This window comes from Maylandia zebra, linkage group LG20 (assembly GCF_041146795.1).
Source record: "Maylandia zebra isolate NMK-2024a linkage group LG20, Mzebra_GT3a, whole genome shotgun sequence".
NCBI classification, from domain to species: domain Eukaryota; kingdom Metazoa; phylum Chordata; class Actinopteri; order Cichliformes; family Cichlidae; genus Maylandia; species Maylandia zebra.
The window spans coordinates 33036828-33059067 of NC_135186.1; the positions used below are offsets into that span (position 1 = coordinate 33036828).

Here is a 22240-nt window from a genome sequence, read left to right on the forward strand (position 1 = left end):
TCAAAATCACAAACAATGCCCAAGTCTTAATAAAATGACACATAGTCACGCATGTGAATAAAGAACTTAACAAAGCATAATTTTATATTTACCAAGAACATTGCAGTGATAAAACTGGTTTGCTATCTAGGACTTTTAAAGCTTGATTATGAAGGGAGTGGTTTTAAAGTTATAGCACCAGCAGGAAATGCAGTTGTTAATATGACAGAACATTAGCTTTTTCTTACACAACCTAGTTGTTTCCCTTATGAGACAAATTTGTTGAACGGTAGAGTGGGAATGAACATCTGAAGGACCACGCTTTAGTGTTCCAGAGGTGTAGCAGTCACAACCAGCTTATTCACATCATCAAGAGCCTGTAAATATGTTAGAAATAAGTTTTAATAACCTTTTTAATAATAATTGTAATGTATGTTCATAATAGAGTTGATTAACTTCTTATTAGAAAGTTGCATGTATTTAACTTCATGGTATGAAGGGGCGTGTTGAAGGTAGACTGGCTCACACTGACACCAATACAGATCACTATTAGCGAGAGCTGCCTTAGAAATGAGTGGGGGGTTATGATAGAATGGTGTTCCTGCACTGGTGATGGTGGGGCAAGGCACAGAAACTTTAAGGTGTCGGGTTAAAGCTGACACCAACACCAACAATTGGCATGCGGAAAGAGCACAAGGAGGACAAATCAGAATCAAGTTTAAACCACAGACTCTCTCCATCAATGGCCAATCACATGTATTGTCTGTCTTTAATAACAAATTGTACTTTGTGTGCACAGCTGTGCATCTCGAATTGTTTGATAATAAAATAGTGTGAACCACTAGATTGTCTCCCGACCTTCTTTCAGTAAAAAAGAACATTAATATTAATATTTTTACATCACTATGACTTATTACAGGACAACAAATGGTTGATCATTTATTGGTGTGTAATGTTTTTAAAACTGTAAACCAATAAATGTTATTTTTAAGAGTTTGCTAGAGTAACATTCAGGAAATTATTCGGGTACAGCGGAAACTGGCTGGCAGTCTTATTATGAAACTCAAGTGTGTAAAACTAAATCAGTTACCATTGCAAATGATACCCTTCTGCTAGAACAGCAGTGGACATCTAAATGTTCATTGCCACGCTGTTACAAACAAAAAAATGTTGAGCTAATGGTATTTCGGTGTTTGTCTTTCAAGGTACATTTTAACACTGCCTTCATGTGATTGGCTGATTAGATATTTGCAATAATAAGCAGTTTAACTGTGTACTTAGTAAAGTGTAGAATAAAGTGTAAAGTATAAAATGATGAATGAATGTTCACACACGTTACAAAGACAATGGCCAACTATGGCCACAAGATGGCGCTACATTACAGGGTTAATGAAAAGAGGGACTATTCGATACTATAAGTGAGACAACACTGTTTGAGAGGACAGACTGCTTTCCTTTTGTATGTTTGAACTGATGTCTATTTTTAGGTTTCACGATGAAACGCCCTGAAGTTACATGATGTTAACTCTTGGTCAGTTTGTTCTTTGGGCTAGTTTAAGGTGCAATACTTGCAAAATGAAACCAAGGAAGCAACATGTCCTGCTGCTGTGGATTCTACTTTCCTCCACTGTGATCAAGGAAACTGAGCCCTTCAGCAGTTTCAAATTCCCTAATATCAAAGAGACATGGAATTCTATTTGGGGCGAGAGCTGTAATTCATACTGGATTTCCTTCAACCAGACAGGTAACACACCCAGCAAACAGCTTGTGAAATCTAAACAGTAAAGGTCTAATTATTAATTTTTAACTTTACTTGGGAAGGTAACCAATTTCCATGATTTAAATTGAGTTTAGAAAAAAGACCGATGACAAGAATATAGTTTATAAATGACACAGATACAGCACCTTTACAGGTTGGATCTTGGTAGTGGGCTGAAGTCCACCCCCTAAATCAACTGGGGTGCATCTGCCTTGAAAACAAAAGTGCATATAACAAAATAATACAACACAAATATTTATTGTATTTCCAAATTATAAGTCCTTGTGGTTACTGAAAACTACTGTATATTAAATAATCTACATGAAAAAAAATACAAAACAATATAAAAGATTAATACAGAAGCAAACATGGTCACACAGTTTGGGTGATCCACTGTGTATTATTATCATTATTATTATTCATACATTTGCCATGTAGAAAAGGAAGAACTGTGTAACCTTGAGTCTTTGTGATTCTACACAGTCTAGATATCAAAGTGTCTTTTGTCTCTTAAAACAAAACCCAAGAAGCAGCCGTGCTGGTTTAACCTGCTTTCAGGGTGGGGCGCAAAAGTCCTAGCTTACTTGACTGCTTCTGAAATGCTTGTGATCTCTGCTTTACTAGAACTAGTATTCTAGTATGATTAAAAAAATAGCTCCATAGATATACAGTACAGATATTGATATTATTTCAATTGATAATTATTATGTTATGTTTTTTAAATATAAATCTACTGGGCAAAGAGCTCAATGTAAAGCATCCAGAGTCTTCTACAAAGTCATGCTGTTGTAATTCACTGGCTGGGCCCACGTCTTCATTTTAGGATTTACAGCGTTTTAGTAGGTAAAGGTGAATGCTTGGACATGAATTGAGCTGCGGTGTGGGGAAGGCCTCGAAGGGGACTGGCGACGGCTCCCGGGCCTGGCAGATCCCCATGTATTAAATAGAAGTGAAGAAGTTAAAGAACTGAGAACAAGGAGGGTGGGTGGGGCACGTAAACGAGAATGAACAGTTTGTGGAACTGGGGGGAACCTATATAGATGCAACCAGAAGGAGCGTGTTTGGAGGCGTGGTCCCGCTCCTGAAATTCAGATACATAATCTCCAATAGATGTAGTGTATGATTTAACACAGTCTTCCTGAAGTATGCAAAGCTTTCCCTGCAGAAAAAGAAATGATAGCATATGTTACTCTAAAAATCTTTCCAGCTGTTCAAGCTGCCAGTTCCATAGGTAATAATGCACGAACATCCTATCAGCAAATGCAGGCTTTGAACTGAGTGCTGGTAAAAACAACCCCAAAAAACAAAAACAAAAAAACCCCAACAGATTTGATCAAATCTGACCACAGAACAGTTTTGCACTTTGCTTCAGTTTATTTTAAATTAGCTTTGCCCCAGATAAGATTGCTTCTGGATCATCCTTGATGTTTCTATGTTAGTTTAAATAAATCAACACCCCCGAATCATACTATCAGAATCCTTGAAGCGCAGGCTGAGGAGGGTGTGTGGCAGCAGTCTTCCACTCTCAATTAACCAAAGACCCAGACAGAGTTTTGATTCATTTGAAGTCTGATGCTTAGCCTTGTCCACTCTAACTGGAAAACTCAAAAACCTGTTTTATTTGTTATTATCTATCGTCCACCTGGGCCTTACACAAAGTTTTTGTCTGATTTCTCAGGGCTTTTATTTAATCTGATTTAGTGGTCAGACTTTAATATATGTTTAGATGCTAACAATGACAGCCTCAGCATAGCATTTAATCTGTTATTAGACTGAATTAAATTAATTCTAAATGTAAAAGAGCCCCCCAGCACTTTAATCACACTCTAGATCTTGTTCTGACATATGGCATAGAAACGTAACATTTAACATTATTTCCTGAAATACCTCTTTTTTCTGATCATTTCCTAAAAACATTTACATTTTGGTTACACAGCACTGGGTAGTAGATTTCATCACAGTAGATATCTTTCTGAAAACACTGTAACTAAGTTGAAAAATATAATTCACCCACTGTTATCATCTTCAATGCCCTGAACCAACACAGTGGAGAGCAGCTACATGAACGCAAATCCAACAGAGGTCGATTATACTGTTAATGGTTTTACATCTTCACTGTGAATGACTGGATACTGTAGCTTCTCAGAAACAGAGAGCCTTAAATCAGAAGTATTTGATTTCCTGGTATAACTCTCAAAAACTCACCTTAACCTCCTAAGTCCCAAACTCTTCCACAGCATGCATTTTTAATTTCTCTTTGATATTTGGACTGATTGGGACCCGATGAATGTAAAAACAAAGAATTACCAGATTATTTTTAACCTAATTTTTGTTTCTAAGAAAATGAGAGCCACATATGAGGATATTCTTTTAAAATTTCAATTGAACAGTAGCATTATAAAGTCCTCGTCAGTGGATATCAGGCCCTTGCAGAGCAAAATTGAGTATTTTGGTCTAAATAACCCAAAATGTGATGTCCACATATGTGGACGCCAGGTCCTAGGAGGTTAAAGCCTGAGAAGGAATGGCGTGCACTAATTTAGAAGATCATCTTTTAGTCTGGAAAAGTAGTTTACTGCTTTATAAAAAAGCCCTCTATAAAGCTAGATCATTTTACTATTCATCACTGATTGAAGAAAATAAGAACAACCCTACATTTCTCTTCAGCACTGTAGTCAGGCTGACAAAAAGTCAGTTCTGTTGCTCTGTTTCTTTAACTTTAACTGTAATGACTTCATGACATGAACCACGACTGGCTGAAAAGACAGCAGTTGTTGAGCGTTAAAAATCTTTATGGAGATACTTGATCAGGCTAGGCACTAAAAAGCAGTATTTATTAGTAGCAGGCTTCTGTTTTGAGTCCATATTGAGATCCTGGCATTTTTGAGATGGCAGTTTTGTATATGATACTTAACAAAAGTTAGCACTGTAGACAACTCCACTAAACTACACATGTACACAAGTTTTGTGATGGTTTCTCAGAGCAACAGTCATTGCTGTAGGAGTGAAGATCTACACATTTTTGTCGGCCTGCAGCCTGCCCACCCCTTTGGAAAGTAGACAGGGCTCTTGTGCAGTCTATGCAATTTCTCCATTCACTGAACAAAAAATTAATTTTGTCTCAATTTTTGCGTGGGTAGATCTGCTAAGTCCACCCTTGCTCAAATAGCTTTTCTTTTAAACCTCCTCTCACGTCAGTCACATTTTCAGTCACTAATCCTGCTGACTTTCTGCTATGTATTCTCAAGGTCTGAAGGCTGACTTGACATGTTAGGTTACCACAGGAAGTAGAATTTTACTGGATTAGTGTAATTTCAGTCACTTTTTAGCAACGGATCCTGGTGACTTTCTGTATTCTTCCACTCTATAGGTCTGAAGGCTGACCTGGGAAACAAACTCTTTGGACAACATATTGCTTCAAATACCATTTTTAAATCTGTGAGTGGATTTATGAAAGATAATAACCCGAAGAAGCCTCTGGTGCTCTCTCTGCACGGACCAACTGGCACAGGGAAGAACTTTGTTAGCCAGCTGATTGCAGACAATGTTTACAAGAAGGGATATCACAGCAAGTTTGTTCACGTGTTCTCAGCTACACATCACTTCCCCCATCGAAGTGAAATTGTTACCTATAAAGTATGGAGTATCATGTGTTTCAAGTGAAACTCAGTTTATTTGTTCTGGTTGGTTTGTCTGTTCTGTCTGTATTAATTCTATTTGCTGCTCTCTCCTCAGTCTCAGTTACAGGAGTCCATCAAAAACAGCGTTACAAACTGTGAACGCTCAATGTTCATATTTGATGAGATGGACAAAATTCCTCCTGGTGTGATTGACAGCATAAAGCCATATTTGGACTATGGAAAAGTGGAAGGAGTTTTTTTTCAAAGATCGATCATCATCTTTCTCAGGTAAAAATCTGGAAGCCTTTCCAGAGGTAAGTTTAATGCTTCCACTTTGTTAGGGACTGGTAAAATAACTTAATTTGTTACAATATATGTCAGGTCGGGTATCAGATGCCACCTCTCTAGGGACTTCTCAGGCCATCCAAGGTATGGAGGCCTATCTCCCCCCACCACTCCCCCTGCCAGTGGCAGACGCTCTCAGACATTGGTGCATTGGTGGTTCTTTGTGTTCGGGGATGGGCGTCCAGGTACGCACCAGCTCACTCCTGGTGGCTGCTTGTCGGGGCCTGGAGCCTGGGGCTCGCTCGGGCCCCTTCGGAGGTGGGGTGCCCCCGGGCTCTCGGCCTGGGGCTCGGTCACTCTGGCACAGCTGGCTGCCGGCGGAGCTCACGGGCACGTCACTGCAACTCCCTCTGGCTTCTGCTCCGCGGCTGCTGAGTGACCCCTCATCTGGGGCTCTCCTCAGCTCTTTCTGGGATAGTGGCAGCTGCCCCTCCGTTGGTCTTCCTTGGTCTCTTGTGCTCTGAGGGCCTCTGGATGTCTGGAGCCTGGATCTCCCCCATACCTGCTTCATGCCCAGGAGGATGGGGCTATGGCCCCCCTCACACCCTCTACCAGATCATTACATGAAGGAACCTTTTAAATACAAGCGCGCTCATGCTCACAGGTGTACACACGGGTGCTCACACACACAAATTACACCCTTTTTGGCTCAAAGCACACTGTGCGCTGTCGGTCCTGCATGCTGCACAACAACATTCAATATTTAGTATTTACTGTTATATTTGCATAGATCATCGCAATGATGTTGTTTATTATATTGCTCTTTTTTTGCTTGTTTTCTCTTTTTTCTTTCTCAACAGGTGATTGATTTATGTATTTTTTGTCAGTTTGTTTTGTTGGTTTTTGTTTTTTGCCCTTTATCACCGTTCCTCTTCCCCGCTATTTTTCTTTCCCTCTTTCTTTCTCCCTTTTCTTTTCCCCAGTCAAGTCTGTCCTGTGTTCAGCAAGTGAAAATAAAATAAAATAATCAATTAAATCAAAGGTGAATCAAATAGACCAATATGGCAAGGCTGGGATGGTCCATTTGGTGAGAAAGAAAAAAAAAAAAGTCAAAGTGACACATAGAGGGTTTAAGATGGGAGACTATTTCGGGCAGAGTGCTCACTGAAAAAGGCTCAAAGTGATCAAACACAACTGAGGAAATCAGGGGAACAAAGGGATCATAACCTGGAGGAGAGATATGAGACCTGATAGTATCAACCTTATCGACAGAAAAACATAAAAATGTTTTCACAGGTGGCTGGAGACCCTGGTAGGTGTGAGGTGGGTTGAGGGTTGATAACAGAATTAATGGTGTTGAATAAGACACGGGGCCTGTAGCTGTGGTTAGAGATTATATCTGATAAATACTTTTTGAATAGCATCCTGATAAAGAAATAGGGCTTCCCTTAACAAATCAAAGGAAATCTGGAGTTTATCTTTTTCCATTTTCTTTCCGCTTTTCTACACGTCCTTCTGACAGCCCGAGTGACATAGTTTAACCAAGGATCATTTTAGACCTATTAAACTTGTTTTATTTAAAAGGAGCAACAATATCAAGAACATTTGAAGAAGTGGTATTGAACAAAGTGAGCAAATGATCAGCATGCGGTTTAAGGGAACAATTGTCCAAGGAAGGGACACCAATATTCTGATAAACAGCCGAGAAATGTCCAGCAGTAGCAGGAGTGATGATGCAGAATTCATGCGCAGGTAAAAGAGGTTTAACTGGAGGACATGGCACCGAAATCTGGATGATAACAGGCATGTGATTAGAAAAGTGATAACTAACAAACTAACTAAGATGCTATCTTAGCATCTACTATCTATAAAATATATTATAGTTATATATAGTTATATTTGTTAGCACCTATTATAAAATACAAAATATTTGAAAACGGACCAGTTGCTCATTCACGTTATGACACTTCTTATGTTTTTACTATTTCTTTTTTCTTTCTCACAGCAATACAGGAGCAGATCAAATTACAAAAACAGCTGTAGATTTCTGGAAAAATGGAAAAGATCGAGAAGAGATGATGCTCAAAGATTTTGAAAGTTTCATTTCTCCTATAGTTTTCAACAGTGATCAAAGTGAGTGTATCCTTATGTCTTTATCGTTCACCACTTACGATGATCATCTTTCTTACTGAAAATCTCTCTTTGTAGGCGGTTTTTCAAAGTCAACTTTTATTGACAGTTGTCTGGTTGATGTTTTCATCCCATTCCTGCCTCTGGAGTACAAACATGTTGTACAGTGTGCGATGGCTGCGATGAGAGACAAAGGTCTTCAGCCAGATGAAAATGTGGCAGACCAGGTGGCCAGAAGTTTAGTCTATTACCCCAAACTGGAGCAAGTATTTTCCGTGAGTGGCTGCAAGACAGTAGCAAATAGGGTGCACTTATACAGATGAAGACTGATTCTACTCTGATTTCTACTGTATGTATGATTTTATTAACTCTTTTTTTTTTATTTTATTAACTCTAAACTAGACAACTCAAAAGTCAGCAAAGCATGTTACAGAAAACAAGATTTTCAAATAAAAATATGATGCAATTTTCTGTCTCATATTACATGTATAAAGTTTTCCAAAATGTGTTGCAGGAATTTTTTATGCATACAAGAATGTTTTGATTCCACTTGACAGGATTTTTGGCGTACACGCAAAAGAAAATCATCATGATTATAATATGAAACATAGTACATCTTATATTTTTTAAATTGGGCTTTAATTTACTCAAGCACAAAAACACATATTTGCTTATATAAAAAGAGAAAAAAATAACATCTAAAATCATTGATTAGAAAGAAGTGAATAGAGTGAAGGCGCTTCAGCCTTTTATAACTGCAGTGCACACAATCAGCCACTCATTGCCTCTTGGATTACCATGGGATCCCCAGGCAGCCAATCATCTGCGTGGGCTGTCACACTTCAATCTGCCTACGAGAGGGAGGCACAGGACTCCAATTAACCAATTGTCAACGAGTCCTTGCACTCTTGGATTTGCTTGAAGCAAAGGGAGGTCTCACTCCCTCCGAGGCCCAGGGCTGTGACATCATGTTGTTGTAATGATTTTTACTTTAAGTTTACTTAAGCTTCCCTTGTATACTTTGTTTCTTGTTTCTCTGCCATGTTTACTTTCTGTTTTAAGTTGACAGTCTTTGTCTTTTGTGCCTTGTTTTTATTTTACTTTCTCAAATCTCATTATCTGATCTTGTTCAGCTGTGTGTAATTCTCAATGTCATGGTCCTGGGTGTGACCCAGTGTTTTGTGTTTAATTAATATTTCTTCATTATTTGTTATTCGTGGTTTTAGTTGTTTTGAGGTTATATTGTGTTGCTCTAGCTTATAGTTTCAGTCAGTGTGCCTTCCCTGTGTCCATGTTATATCTACTCTGTGCTTTTTTCCCGTCCCATGGTTCAATCCTCTGCCTCAGTGTAGAGTCCGCTTCTCTGTTTTATACTTCCTCTTTTATTTTGACAGTCTGTTTTTAGTCATTGGATTCTGCTTTGCTTTTTTTTGTCTTATTGAGTCTGATTACTCCCAGCTGTTTTCTCCTCCTGTGTCTCATTCCCTTGTTATCCCACTGTTTATATAAGCCCTGGGTTTTCCCTTATTCTTTGTTGTGTTGTACCCTCATTATGCCAAGTTGACAGATGCTGGTTTGTTTTCTTGTTGAAGTTTCTTGTTTCCTGTTTAGTTTTGCATTTGATGTTAGTTTTTTCCAGCAATAAAAGCTACCGTTTTGATTTTAATCAAACTTTGGCCTGAATTTCAACCCTGTGCTGTTCTCCTTATTCTGTAGTTTGCTTATTTTGCCTATTCATGTGTGCTTCTGGAGCTCAGGAAGATTTTGGAGTCTTTTCTGAGTTTTCTTTGTGGATTTTTATGGACTTCAGTTTTTCACCTAAATAAAGACTGGTTTGTTTATTAGGTTATACACCTTGGGAGGTCCTTTTTGGCACAATTATAACATTTATAAGCAAACTGAACAAACACTATATCACATATAAACAGTCTTTTGGGGATTCAAGATGTTTTTCTGATCTTAATGTTCTTTTTCTTTTAGCTGCTCCCTTTAAGAGCATCACTCGAGTCATAAGAGATGCGTTTGACGACAAGCGCACACATACAAGTAGAGTTGTGGCGAGTCGAATAGGTACTAATGGAAAAGGGGCTTTAGTGCCAACTGTGCATTGTTTAAGTGCCACAGCCTTCATGAGTATTGTTGCTAAACATGTACAACACCTGATGACCACACGGCAGGTGCTTCCAGCATGGGACAAGTGGCCCCAACCTGGTAAAAGCAAGATGTTCCTAATAAATTGTTTGGTGAGTGATTAGATCGTTTTAGTTGCATTAGTTCTGATGGTGAGAAGGTGAAACAAAGGTTCAGAGGTTACAGTAGATTTTATTATGACTGCTGCAGGTTTCATCCACTGGGGGGGTGAAGTCTGCACATCTAGAGACTGGAGAGCACTTCCTGCATGTGGAAAACTGACAACACAGTGTAAAGTATTAGTTCTACATTCATATACTCGGTGATCCAGCCTCTGAATTTAGACATAAACAGAGATGATTCACCTCCAGGTTTCTGCTTGTGTTGTTCTTTGTGTCTGACTGCCTCCTGGTGGTCAAACCTGTGGAGCGCAAATACAAAAGCTTTTTGTTTCTTTTCTTTTTCTGTTTAGTTAAAAGATTATTAATATTGAGCTAGAGAACCACTCACCATCAGTCTCCCTTATTCTGATCCATTTGTAGAAGAGCAACACAACAGCAGCAAACAGCACAGAGACACATGTGACCAGAGGCAGGACATGAGCTGAGCAGGGAAGAAGAGACAGAGGAGTAAAAGAAAACATCAGAAAAATTAAATGACTAATAATTAAATCATTATTTAAGTGAATACTTTACCCACTTAAATACCTTTTGATGTAGAATATATAGACAGTATATAAAGTTTATTTATGCTACTTCCAACCACGTCTGCCTTCAAAAATGTACTTTTAACAGCTTAAAGGTGAAAAATTTTCATTTTGTGTATATAGTCATGAATCTGTATATACAAGAGCAGTCAGATGACAAATATTTTCAAGGACAAGGAAAATACAGGGAGTTCTTTTTGCTTATTTTTGCTCAACATGCTTATTTGTGCTTTCTCAGCTCCCAAGTCCAAGGCATCAACTTTATTTCACTCAGACCAGACAATAAAAACACTCCAGAGAGTCACTAGTTAAGCTTTCTGACTGACTCCTAAAATAAGGTTTTAAAAACTTGAAGTAGTCTTTACATTTTGTTATAAATAACAAAATATTCTGTAGATATGAGAGAGGTAGCTGTGCACACTTGTACCTTTGAAACTGAGAGCCTGAGCGGTTTCGTCAGTCTGCTGCTGTTCAAGCTGCCTCAGTGTCTCAGGGAAAGTCTTCAAGGCTGTGAATAACAAAATAAACCAGTTAATTAATGTAGCTGCATGATGCATGCAATACTTTATGACCAACAACTAAGTTTATTGATTTAAATATAATAATATGACATTTAAAAGATCAGCAGCTGTCTGTAATCTATAAAAAAAATGAAACGAGGGTTTTGGCAACATCGACTGTCGCCACCAATTACTGTATTTTTGGACCAGAGTATTTTTTATACATGTTACCCGGGAACACAATAAGCTAACATTTGCAGAAATCTTGATAATAAAAAGTAGAACCATTGATTTCTTAAACCATTACTTGGTTTAAGGCATGACTTAAGAATTAAGTGGGATTGTTCAATGTCTATGTGAGGTCATTTTTCTTATTTGTGACCTTCATGTCTGAAACAAAGGCTCACATCAGACTTTAACAGTAAAAGGTTGTTTTTTTTGTTTAGTTTTTTTTAACCTCATGTTAAAATTGTAAAGTTTTAATATTATCAATACTGGCTCAATATTGGATTGTAAAGTAAAACATGTCTTGACTGTTCTTGCAGGTAAATCTGCAGGTGCGGCACTTGTATTACACAAAACAGATGAAACGAAATGGTGAAAACTTTATGGCTGATCCATAAAAATGCAATGCATTGTGAGGATTATGACTGAGGATTTTGATTTGTCCTTATTTATAAATGACGAAGAAACTCACCATCTATAACTCTGACTTCAAACTCCTGATATGAGTCTGGTAAGAGAGGCCGTTCCAAACCACACGAGTATCGTCCAGAGTCGGACTTTGTGAGCTCTGTGAAGCTCACATACAGAACTGTAGACGATACTGGAAAGGATCCCTCTTCATACTGGATGCTATATCGGCCCCTTTGAGCTGTGTCACCTTCAGTTTCAATGAGAACGTCTCCTTCTTCGCATTTATCCTTACAGAGAAACTTTTTTCTTCCAGATAAGGAGAAGGAGCACTCCACTGTGATACTGCCTCCTTCTGTGTGGATGATTGTTTTTGCACTGATGAGCCCACAGCTACACAGCGCTGTGGAAAACATACATAATGATAGTGATTACTCTTTTCTGTTAAACGTTAATTGTTGAACAGAATCCAGCATCAGGCTGAGAACGTTCAGCATATCTCTGATTCTGTTTAATTCATCTAGTTTATTACCGACAATCAAGTTTTACGTCTGCATTCGTCTCTCTTTCATATAATTAACTCTATATTTGTTAAATCTTACAGTGTGGAAATTTTACTCTGGGTTAAAAGGTCCAGTCAGTTAACTGCTTAGTTAAAATTTTTAAACTTTTTTTCTTTTTAAGCTTATGTCATGCTCATTAAAAATGGTTGCCTTCTTTCTTTGCACAAGGTTTTACTACTTTGTCAAATTTTAATTTTTGGCTGAAAATTGTCAAACTAATGTTTATAAATAAAAACATAAATTAAATAGCACTATGACAGAAAATAAAAGGAAATAAGTATTAATCATTCTTAATTATTATTAATTATTATTAAGTATTTGCGTGGTTTCCTTTCTTTTAGCATTGGGCCAGTTAGGTTTAGATAGTTTTTTTTTTTTACACTCCTTTTAGTTCTTACTAAATTAGATTACAAAAATATATTGAAACAGATGCATATGATTAATACTGAAACACTGAAATGCACAATAAAGTAAAGCGCCTGAGTGAACCTATAGCTGCTTTAAACTGCTTGAATTAATATGATGAGAAGGACAATGAGTTCTCACCTGAGAAGAAGAAGGACCAGTAGAAGAGGAGACAGTAGATGTTCATTCTGAAGTTAATTCAGTAGGAGAATAAACTGCAGGAGATCACTTCACTGCTTCTAGTCTCTAAATATCTGAGCAGTCGGGAAGCTGAAGCTACACACTTCAGTGTCTCACTTCCTCATTTTGCTTTGAACTTTTCTTCTACACCCACCATTTAATTGTGTTAGGAATCAGTCAGTCCTATTGACCTGCAGCTGGTTCAGAATTCACCAGTAATACTTGCCCAGTAAAGGCCTATCTTCACTGGTTACCAGTAAAATATAGGATTTAAAGATTGTTTTCTTTGTTTTGAAAACACAAAGGTTACCCTCCCCGCTAACGCTGCAGAAAATAAAATCTTAAAAACAAAAACACTTTAACTGAACCCCCGCTGAGGTTCACCTGGAGTGAACTTTCACGCCACATCTTCCTTCCTACAATAACTTTTTCAACCTGAGTATTTTTTGTTGGGATGTTGACTGTCTGAAATTTAATGGTCACAGTATGTCTGACCACATTGTTTAATTATTTACAGTTTATGTATTTCATGTACATCAGTGCCCATTTTTGATGAAGGCAGCAGAAGGTAAATGCTCTTTTTGTCTTGTTCTAAGTTGCCATGTGCCTAATACAACACGAAGTGGATATATTTTGTAAGTCATATCCTCTGTTTACGTGATAATGTCTCTAAAATATACATACTGTATTTACTCTACAAAGAGTAAATATATGAACATCAAAGTTAGTTACATTTGATAAGCTCCTCCTGAAAACTCTGCAGCATAATTTCAAAGAGATTAAAAATAGACACCAGGTGCCTCTCTGACAAGTAGTCGCTTCCTTATTGTGGTGAAGACAGATGTAAGAAAAAATAGATCATCTACATCTCCTGTCAGAAGTGATCAGTATTCTGTGGAGTCAGATTGAGGCTGGATAGCATATTGTGTTTGTATATATATATATATATATATTGAGATATAACCTGAGGTAACCTGAGTTCCTCCTCAGGGCCGTAAAAATTACAGCAATGCAGATTTCTTATAATAATAGTAATGAAAGTGGAAGTCATCATGAAAAAGAATAGAAATAAACGGAAGTTCTTGACATGTATCTAGCAGACAAAAGAATAATTATGATTCATGTGACATTACCAATAAATTACATTCACAGGGCCGCATTTAAGGGGATCAGATATCATTTAAACATTGAAATTTAACTTCACGCTCATTGACTTGAGACATTCCTTGCCTAGCAATAAACCAGTGAAGGCTAATGTTGATTTTATGTTTTTTCTCTTTATTTCATTATGTAGACATGAAAAAAAGTAAAACTCTCCAAATTGTTCGTACTGTTTAAGCTTTATTGTCACATGCAGCAAAAATACCACGAGAAACTACTACATCTTTACTGAATACTCCATAACTAACCAGGTAACACTTACTTTTAACTGAATAAAAGATTTACCAAAGTAAATCCACACCTTTTGCCTTTCTTCTTCTTTTCTAACTAAATTTATAAACAATGTGAGGAAAAGGAAAAGACACATTCTACCAGAAAGAAACCCCCCCGAACATAACCTATTGATTATCAGTGCAGATTTGCATTTGGTGGAGGCTCAAATAAAGAGTACAGCGCTTCTTCCCTGCTGCTGAGCTCCTGGTATGTTGACCCGTCAGTGGCACTTTGGTAGACTTCAGCAACATCATCATAGACAGCAACCTAAAACAAACAAACAATCGATCAAGCAAACAGACAGACCCACAAACAAATTATTGGGATGACAAGGAGTGATAGCTGAAATAACTGATTTCAGAGAGAAATACCTCCATATTTCTTCCATTACCTCTCGTGTTCACATCTGTAAGATATAGCAGAAACGTGTTTTTTTCTTTCCTTTTAACTCATTCACTGCAATTGACGTCTATAGCCGTCAATTCACTGCCAATGGCTGGCAGTGAATGAGTTAATAGAAACTTAATAAACAATAAAAGTAACTTACACTGAACACGCTTACGCTTTATCTTCAGTTTGTAGAAGAGCAGAACAAAAACAGCGAGTAGCACCACAACCACAGTCACGCATACAGCCAGCAGCAGGATGTTACCTGATTGAGAGGCGGGGGAGAGTGGGAACGATTGAACAAATTAAACCATTTGCACATGAGAATTGCAGATGACCTCGGGCAAATTAGCTTGTAATTTTCTCTCATATAGTACACCTTCAAGGTCTGTACGATGAAGCAGGATTGGAGTCTGCTTAATAAGATCCAAAGTAGTAGTTGTATAAACACTGACTCTTACAAACTTCATTCCTGCTGGTTTTAATTCTTGTTTTCATACTTGTTCATTGCATGATCTCACTTTTAACACTCCTGGGACTGCAGCTGAAAGAAGAGGACTAAACGACTGAGGAGAAAAGAGTTTTATGCACATTAAAATAATTTAACAAACTGCCTGAAACCCTGGATCAACTTATTGAGGTGGTAACCGTCTTTGTGTGATTCCTGATATTGAAGTAAACTTAATCAGATAAGGAAAGGATTTTCTGGTTATACTGAACTTTATTTGTGATAAGGGCTCTAAAAGATGCCTCACATATTCTCCCATTTTAAAATGAGATATAAGCTTGATTATAACCTGCTACTCTTTGATTAAGGGATGTAAGTTGACACAGGGTTTCTGCAGACTGCATCAAGTTGGACTGGAAAAGTTCATTCTTCATCTTGAAAACACAATGAAAGCAAATGGAAGGACTACTATGGACCATTGCATGTATCAGTAAAGTCGTTCATCAGACCCGGAGACATGCAGGTACATTTTCCAGTAGAAACTCACCATCTGTTACTGAGATCTCAAATTCCAGGCATGTATTTTTTGCATCTTTTTTTCGCACGCCACACTTGTACCGCCCAGAGTCCGACTTGATTAGGTTTGTGATGGTCACGTTAAACACCGTGTTACTCCAATACTCAATTTCATGTCTGCCATTCATAATTGTGAGATTATTTGTGTTGATGATCGTTGTTTTACATTCATCTTTACAGAGGAACTTTATGTTTCGTGAATGTAAAGGCAAGAGGCATCTGATTGTAACCTCCCCTCCCACAGTAGCACTGTAGACTTTGGGTTTACCATTGGTGATATCTTCTTCACAGAGTTCTGTTGAGATATAAAAATATAGACTGACATAGAGAACTACCTGAAGCAATCAATATAAAATCCTTGACTTTGGAAGAAACTCACCTCTAACTTTGAGCTCTACTACCTGAAATAAATTCAGGGATGAAGAATTGCTCACACCAATTTTGTACCGTCCAGAGTCAGACTGGGTCAGCTCTTTGATGACTGCATGCACTCTCTTGTCACTTATGTCATATCGTATTATGTATCTGCCACTCTCAGCTCTGTTTTCAGTAGTTTCAATGAGGATGTCTTCCTTTTCAGTGTCATTCCTGCAGATATATTTTCTACTTCCTGCAGGCACTTCATGGTCAAGTTCAATTCTGAAGTCTTCGCCTTCCACTTTTGTATAAAGGTTTGTTTGTGCGTTGATGAGATGAGTATTTTTGTCAAATAGTCCTGCTGTGATATAAAGAACAACACCCTTGGTCAATATAAAACTCTTGTTTGTGACTCAACTCAAGAGTTGTGAGTATTTAGCTAATTTAATACCTTCTTGTATTTTGATTATTTTCTCTAATGTCTCTAATTTATGAAATTTGCAGGTGTGTTTTTCTTGCTTTTGTCATCCAAATTTGACATTTCTGGGTTTTGGATTTAAACCCTGGACAGTAAGAAATATTTTGGACTATTTTATTGACAAACAATGATATCAATATCAATAAAAAAACATTCAAAATTTGCAAATTCATAGTCTCTGTGTGTTCAGAGATAAATTAGTATGAATTTAACTTTTTTTGCCCAGAAACTGGTAATAATGATAATGAAAACTTCACAAAATGTGAGCTGCTGTATTTAAGAGTCATTCTGGTGACGGATACTCACCTGATAAGACACAGAAGAACAGAACATGGTGGATATTCATTCTGAATCTTGAGCCTGTTGGTTTGACAGTCAGACAATCAACAAATGGCTGGAGAACTGCCTCTGTCTGGTGTTTAAATAAATCCTTGCAACTTCTCAGTTTAACCTTTACCAACTTCCTGAGTTAAGTTACTCCACTAAACTGTTATGTCACCCCCCTGCCGCCTTCTCCAAAACTGAGCTTTTACTCAATTTCCCACTCAGTCTTCCTTATTTTTGTTTTGACTGTGACCTCATTTGGAAATAATAACCTGAGATAAATGTTGAACATTTTTAGATGATGCCTGTCACCCCTTTCCTCCAGTTAAACCACTTCACTCTTCCTCACTGGTATCTATTTGGCATTTACGTCTCAGGTGTTGACAGATCTTTCTCCCGGTTGAATACAACTGACAAGGATGATTCTCTACAAACTGACTAAACAAACACCTTAGATATTTAAACATATTATTTTTTTGAAAAGGTCAAACTGGCAGATGTGTCAAAAAAAACTGCAGCATCATTTTTTAAGTGCTGAGACTGATTCTTACACTTCTGTGTGATTTTTGTGCCTAACAGGGTTCAGGTCACGGGGGTAACAGTCTGAGCAGAGAAACGCAGTCTTCCCTCACCCCAGCATCCTCTTCCAGCTCATCCAGGGGGACACTGAGACAGCCAGCCGGGAGACATAATCTCCAAGGCAACTCCTGGGTCTGCTCCGGGGCAACTCCCGGTACAACATGCCTGGACTTCCTCACCGTGAAGGCGCCCAGGAAGAATCCTTGTCAGGTGCCCAAACCACCTCAGCTGGCTTCTTTTGATGTGGAGGAGCAGTGGCTTTATTTTGAGTCCCTCTTGAATGACCCAGCTCCTTGCCCTATCTCCAAGGGACAGCCCAGCCACTCTTCCTTAGAGGAAACTAATTTCTGCTGCTTGTATCCACGACTTCATTCTTTCGGGTACTACTCAGAGCTCGTGACCATAGGTGAGGGTAGGAAGATAGACTGACTGATAAATCGACAGCTTCACTTTTATGCTCAGGTCTCTCTCTAACACAACATATTAGTAAAGCTTCCACATCACTGCGGACATCACCTCAATCTGTCTGTCAAAAGCAAACATGAAATCCTGAGGCCACCAAAGTGGACACACTCCACCACCTGGTTATGCCTAGATCTTACGTCCACAGAAACACTCCAGGTTTTATAAATTAAGGATTTATATTAATAAACATGATGATGATTGTGTGGATGATGATGAAGAGCATGTTCAGGAAGACTATGGTGATAATAATTAGAGTAGTCAGAACTTTCCATCTGAGCACAACTAAAGAACAAATGTTACACAAAGAAAAGCATTTAAGATAAATTAAGGTGATGAGTCCCCACCCAGCATTCAGCACATGAGACAGATTGGACATTTCTTTTAAGTGTAAAGGAAAAAACACTTTCTGTTTCTGCCTGTGTGACACATACATTCTTTTTCTAGTTCCCTTTTCTGAAAAGTTTTCATTACAACATATTTTCCTGCACCCACACACTCTTGCATCCTCAGTAATTTTTGCACACTTGTTTTTATGATTATCGTTCTTTTACCAAAGTCTATTTTAAACTTCCACCTCCAGAACTTAATTCAAACTGAAGTCTGTTTATTAAATAATTTTGAAATGATTTGTATATTGGTGGTTTAAACTGAGCTATATAAATTTGACTTGTTTAGTCAATGCAATGATAAAGTCTTATGAGTCTCTAAAGCCCCTGGTCCCTCTGAATTGTATTTACAGGGATTATATATGACAAAGAAAAAGAAAAAACTTATTTCAAGTTTCACTTTAGATTCTAAACTGAGAAAAATGTGCCACCCCGAAATTTCTCTTTTTGTATAAACACATGTCTCAGTTTAACCTCCAAACATACAATTTCTATTTTATAGGACATCTGACAAATTTCAGTTGAATTCGATTGGCTGTTACTCATAGAAGGTATGCAGCATAATTTAAACATAATAATAGATGCCAGGTGCCACAATAAGGAAGTGACTACTTCCTTATTGTGGTGGAGACAGATCTGAGAAAGACCGATTAGATTTTCTGTAAAAAATAAAAATGATCAGAATTAATCAGTACTTTGTGGAGTCACATTAGATAATATATTGTGTCTATTTCCGTACATAACAGGTTGTGATATTTAGAGATATCTGCATCTCAAGAGTCCCTTTCTCCTCAGGGGTCCGAAAGCCTGTGGTAATACAGATTTCTTAAATTGATATAAATGAAAGTGGAAGTGATCATCAAAAAAAAGAATAGAATTAAACAGAAATTTCTTAACATGTATCTAGTAGGAAAAAATAGAACAACTTTGATTATATTGTATATTTGATGGTTCAAAGAGTATGAATTAGCTCAAGTAATATACTGTTAAAGAAAGTGTTAAGATTCTAAATATAAAGATCTCACATTGAAAATGAATTTAATGACAATGACATAAATTTTTTAAATCAAATAATGTTTTGAATCCCCCACCTGAATCTGCTATGCTAATCTCGTTTCGCTAACCTCAGTCAGCAAAGTAATCCTCCTTTATCTTATACTGGTTCTTGGTGCAGCCCTGTAGTTAATCTTCTTTTTGAAATCAGCTTCTGTAGCATTAAAGCTAACCTCTTTTAAGCTATTTTTTCTCTAATTGGCTATCTCTTGTAAACAGATGTTTGGAACAGTTGGTTGGTGGGTAGACCATATTAAGGATCTCTAGTTCCTTTGACCCCTTATGGAGCCTCGTAGAGAGAACTGTTTAAACCAGAGACAGAGGAGTTTGAAACCTCTGATTTTAGCTAACAGGGATTATCTTCTTTTAATGATGCTAGTTAAAATACAGAATTTCTGTTGGCAAAGTGTCTTAAAGGAAAAAACGTCTGTAAACATTTGTCTAGTTTTATCAGATACAGAATTTTTCTTACTTGTTTTCAGTAAATATGCTACTGGCCTATTTGTTCATAAAGTACAAACAAATTCAGGTGCAAAAAGTTTTCATACATGAGGCTGTTGATCTCTTTGTGGTGGTACTGGTTAACAGGTGAGATGCATTGGACATTCAGTTTATCTGATTATTTTTCACATATGGCATTGTTAGTCCATGCTGATTTATTAAAAACAGACCAATCAAGTGGTTGGAAATCTGGCTGTAGCTTATTTTGTACTACTTCTATACATTTTGTCCTGGCACTTTTCAGAGGACAAGTAACTAGATCAATTAGTAACTAGATTAATTAGGTGATTCAGATGAGTAGTAAGAATAATAATCACATTTTGCCACATAAAATTGCTTTTTATTTGTGTGTGTAATTTAACTTATGAAGCTGTGACAGCATATTTCGCATTTATTGCTGTATTCTTTTTCTTATTAGCATCAGATGGCTGCTTCATTTAGATTGAAGAATGTGTTCATTAAAATAAAAACATTTAAAGTGCAACAATTTTAGGATGTGGTTTTTATTTTTAATCAGTTTATATTTTTTCCCAAGTGAGCAAATTCCAGCAATATGAGATCAAAACGTTCGTTTATTGAACAGAAAATTACAGGTGTAAAAATGTGAAAAAACATCTGTTCACTTGTTTTATTATATAAATGCTTTTTATGACATCAAAAATTGTAAATGATAACGTGGTGAGTATTATGCAATGAGGTTAAATGTGCAGACTTTAGACTCAACCCTTATATCGAGCTCTAACTCCTGAAATAAACACAGGGAGGAAGAATTACTCGCAGGAAATTTGTACTGTCTTGGGTCAGACTGCGTCATGACTGCATGCAGTTTCTTGTTATTTGCGTCATATCTGGGCATTTCCTTTGAAAAATAAGCAAGACAAAAATTTTAAAATACTGTAAATACCGGCTTTAATGACTCATGTTATTATGCTACGCAGACCAAACCTCGCCATATTTTTACGAATCACGTATCACACCTTACATCTGGTGTGCATGATGGGCCATCACTGACTGGACACAAGCGCTTATCTGATATAATCACGATCAAATCAGATTTGGTATGTATCACAGTGCCATCTGTTGGTCAGAAAGGGACATTGCAGGTACCGGTCAATATGCGGGACATTTCATAAGGGACTAAGCCGGATAGTTGGCAACCCTACTATGGACATTACGTTTATTTTTGTTGCACAAATGGTAAAGTGGACAATGCTCCAAGACAGAAACAACTGCATTATACTGTTAACGCAACTTCGGCTCTTAGCAAGCACCTGCACAGACAGTATGCTAACAATAAGCTAGTCAAGAAGTCACTTTAACAGGTAACAAACTGATGAGCAGTTATGCTGCTGCCTCCGTTTCTACCTGTTTATGTTTCTGCAGTAGAATCACAGTGATGCTTTAAAGTCTCTTTGTGCTGGTGTGTGTTGGTGTGCAGGGCTGTAGCCTGTAGGGTTGTATTGTTGACATGAAAGTAATGTAACAAGTAGTATAATGAATGTCTTTCTACTGGGTGTAATTATATAAAGTACTCCATTACTTTTAAGAAAAGTGTTGTGTGCAATATGTGTAATAACTTTTTTTACTTTACTTTTTTTGAGCAATGAATTCAACACCAATCACAACAAAGACGGCCAATACCGCCAACATTCACAAACATTTGACTTAGTAGCATGTGATTCATTTGCATGAATGTAATGTCTTTGGTATGCTGATTAGAGATCAAGGTGACAATGAGCCAATGAGAACTTATCTTATCAGTTCCCATCCCCAGTGGTATATTTAAATAAACTATAAATAAATAAATAAATAAATAAAATCCTGAGCAGGTAACTCACCAGCAGTTTCCACCTTTGACTTCCATTTATAAAACAGTAGTAGTAAAACCACCTGCACCACAATGACAACCATCGTAGCACAAACCGCAGTAAATATGACAATCAGGGTGTAAACTATAAGAGACAAAGCAAGAAATTAGGAAGTTGATCAGGTGTGGTTTGCATTTTAACGAATACCTGCAAGATTTGGTGTTGAATAAACATGATAAATACACTTTTCTTCATACCGGTAGTGTCTATTTAAGACAGTGACCAAGCTCTGCCATTCCACATAGCACCTTATCTCTTCATTTTATTCATTTAATGTAGGTTTTGGATGACTTTTTTTTTTTAAAAAGTAAAGTAAAATCTGCCCAACATGAGCTGTTCTACAATCCCTAAAGCTACTTTTAGCTCAACTTTTGATCAGAAATAATTTCACAGTTATTTTGGTAGCTAGAAGAGCACAGAAGCACTAGAATCGTTAGAAAGTCATTCATGAAAATAACAGTACAGAAGAACAGAGCTGAATCCACTGCGGCTGC

General features: G+C 37.4%; 3 protein-coding genes across 4 annotated transcripts; 1 reads left to right on the forward strand and 2 right to left on the reverse strand.

The window, feature by feature from the left end:
• Positions 1 to 1447: 1447 nt before the first annotated feature.
• Positions 1448 to 9624, forward strand: LOC101486532 (torsin-1A-like). Of its 2 annotated transcripts, XM_076878545.1 has the most exons (5): positions 1458 to 1723; positions 5109 to 5374; positions 5474 to 5646; positions 7649 to 7776; positions 7852 to 9624. In XM_076878545.1, exons 1-5 carry the CDS (start codon positions 1495 to 1497, stop codon positions 8094 to 8096), a joined length of 1041 nt encoding a protein of 346 aa, XP_076734660.1. In that variant the 5' UTR covers positions 1458 to 1494; the 3' UTR covers positions 8097 to 9624. The 2 variants fall into 2 exon arrangements, with proteins under 2 accessions (XP_076734661.1, XP_076734660.1); XM_076878546.1 differs by lacking the exon at positions 7852 to 9624 and having other exon boundaries at positions 1448 to 1723; positions 5740 to 7731.
• Positions 9596 to 12939, reverse strand: LOC101486239 (uncharacterized). The gene is made up of 6 exons (XM_004560236.4): positions 12852 to 12939; positions 11807 to 12145; positions 11037 to 11117; positions 10414 to 10506; positions 10269 to 10324; positions 9596 to 10181 (listed from the first exon to the last, which is right to left on the reverse strand). The coding sequence occupies exons 1-6, from the start codon at positions 12895 to 12897 to the stop codon at positions 10077 to 10079; spliced, it is 720 nt and encodes a 239-aa protein (XP_004560293.3). The 5' UTR covers positions 12898 to 12939; the 3' UTR covers positions 9596 to 10076.
• A 1284-nt stretch (positions 12940 to 14223) lies between these two features.
• On the reverse strand, positions 14224 to 16945 carry LOC143414415 (polymeric immunoglobulin receptor-like). The gene is made up of 6 exons (XM_076878715.1): positions 16877 to 16945; positions 16115 to 16453; positions 15707 to 16030; positions 14872 to 14976; positions 14696 to 14730; positions 14224 to 14591 (listed from the first exon to the last, which is right to left on the reverse strand). Exons 1-6 carry the CDS (start codon positions 16914 to 16916, stop codon positions 14460 to 14462), a joined length of 975 nt encoding a protein of 324 aa, XP_076734830.1. The 5' UTR covers positions 16917 to 16945; the 3' UTR covers positions 14224 to 14459.
• Between the last annotated feature and the right edge of the window lie 5295 nt (positions 16946 to 22240).

Bases quoted from the DNA above. Each gene is read 5' to 3' on its own strand.
- LOC101486239 (XM_004560236.4), bottom strand. From the start codon at position 12,897: ATGAACATCTACTGTCTCCTCTTCTACTGGTCCTTCTTCTTCTCAG. The intron at 10,325-10,413 runs GTGAGTGGTTCT...TGCGCTCCACAG, and splicing joins CAGAATAAGGGAGACTGATG to GTTTGACCACCAGGAGGCAG. The intron at 10,182-10,268 runs GTGAATCATCTC...CTGTGTTGTCAG, and splicing joins ACACAAGCAGAAACCTGGAG to TTTTCCACATGCAGGAAGTG.
- LOC143414415 (XM_076878715.1), bottom strand. From the start codon at position 16,916: ATGAATATCCACCATGTTCTGTTCTTCTGTGTCTTATCAG. The intron at 14,731-14,871 runs GTAAGTTACTTT...TATATCTTACAG, and splicing joins AAAGCGTAAGCGTGTTCAGT to ATGTGAACACGAGAGGTAAT. The intron at 14,592-14,695 runs GTATTTCTCTCT...TGTTTGTTTTAG, and splicing joins GTAATGGAAGAAATATGGAG to GTTGCTGTCTATGATGATGT.
- LOC101486532 (XM_076878545.1), top strand. From the start codon at position 1,495: ATGATGTTAACTCTTGGTCAGTTTGTTCTTTGGGCTAGTTTAAGGTGC. The intron at 1,724-5,108 runs GTAACACACCCA...TCCACTCTATAG, and splicing joins GATTTCCTTCAACCAGACAG to GTCTGAAGGCTGACCTGGGA. The intron at 7,777-7,851 runs GTGAGTGTATCC...CTCTCTTTGTAG, and splicing joins AGTTTTCAACAGTGATCAAA to GCGGTTTTTCAAAGTCAACT.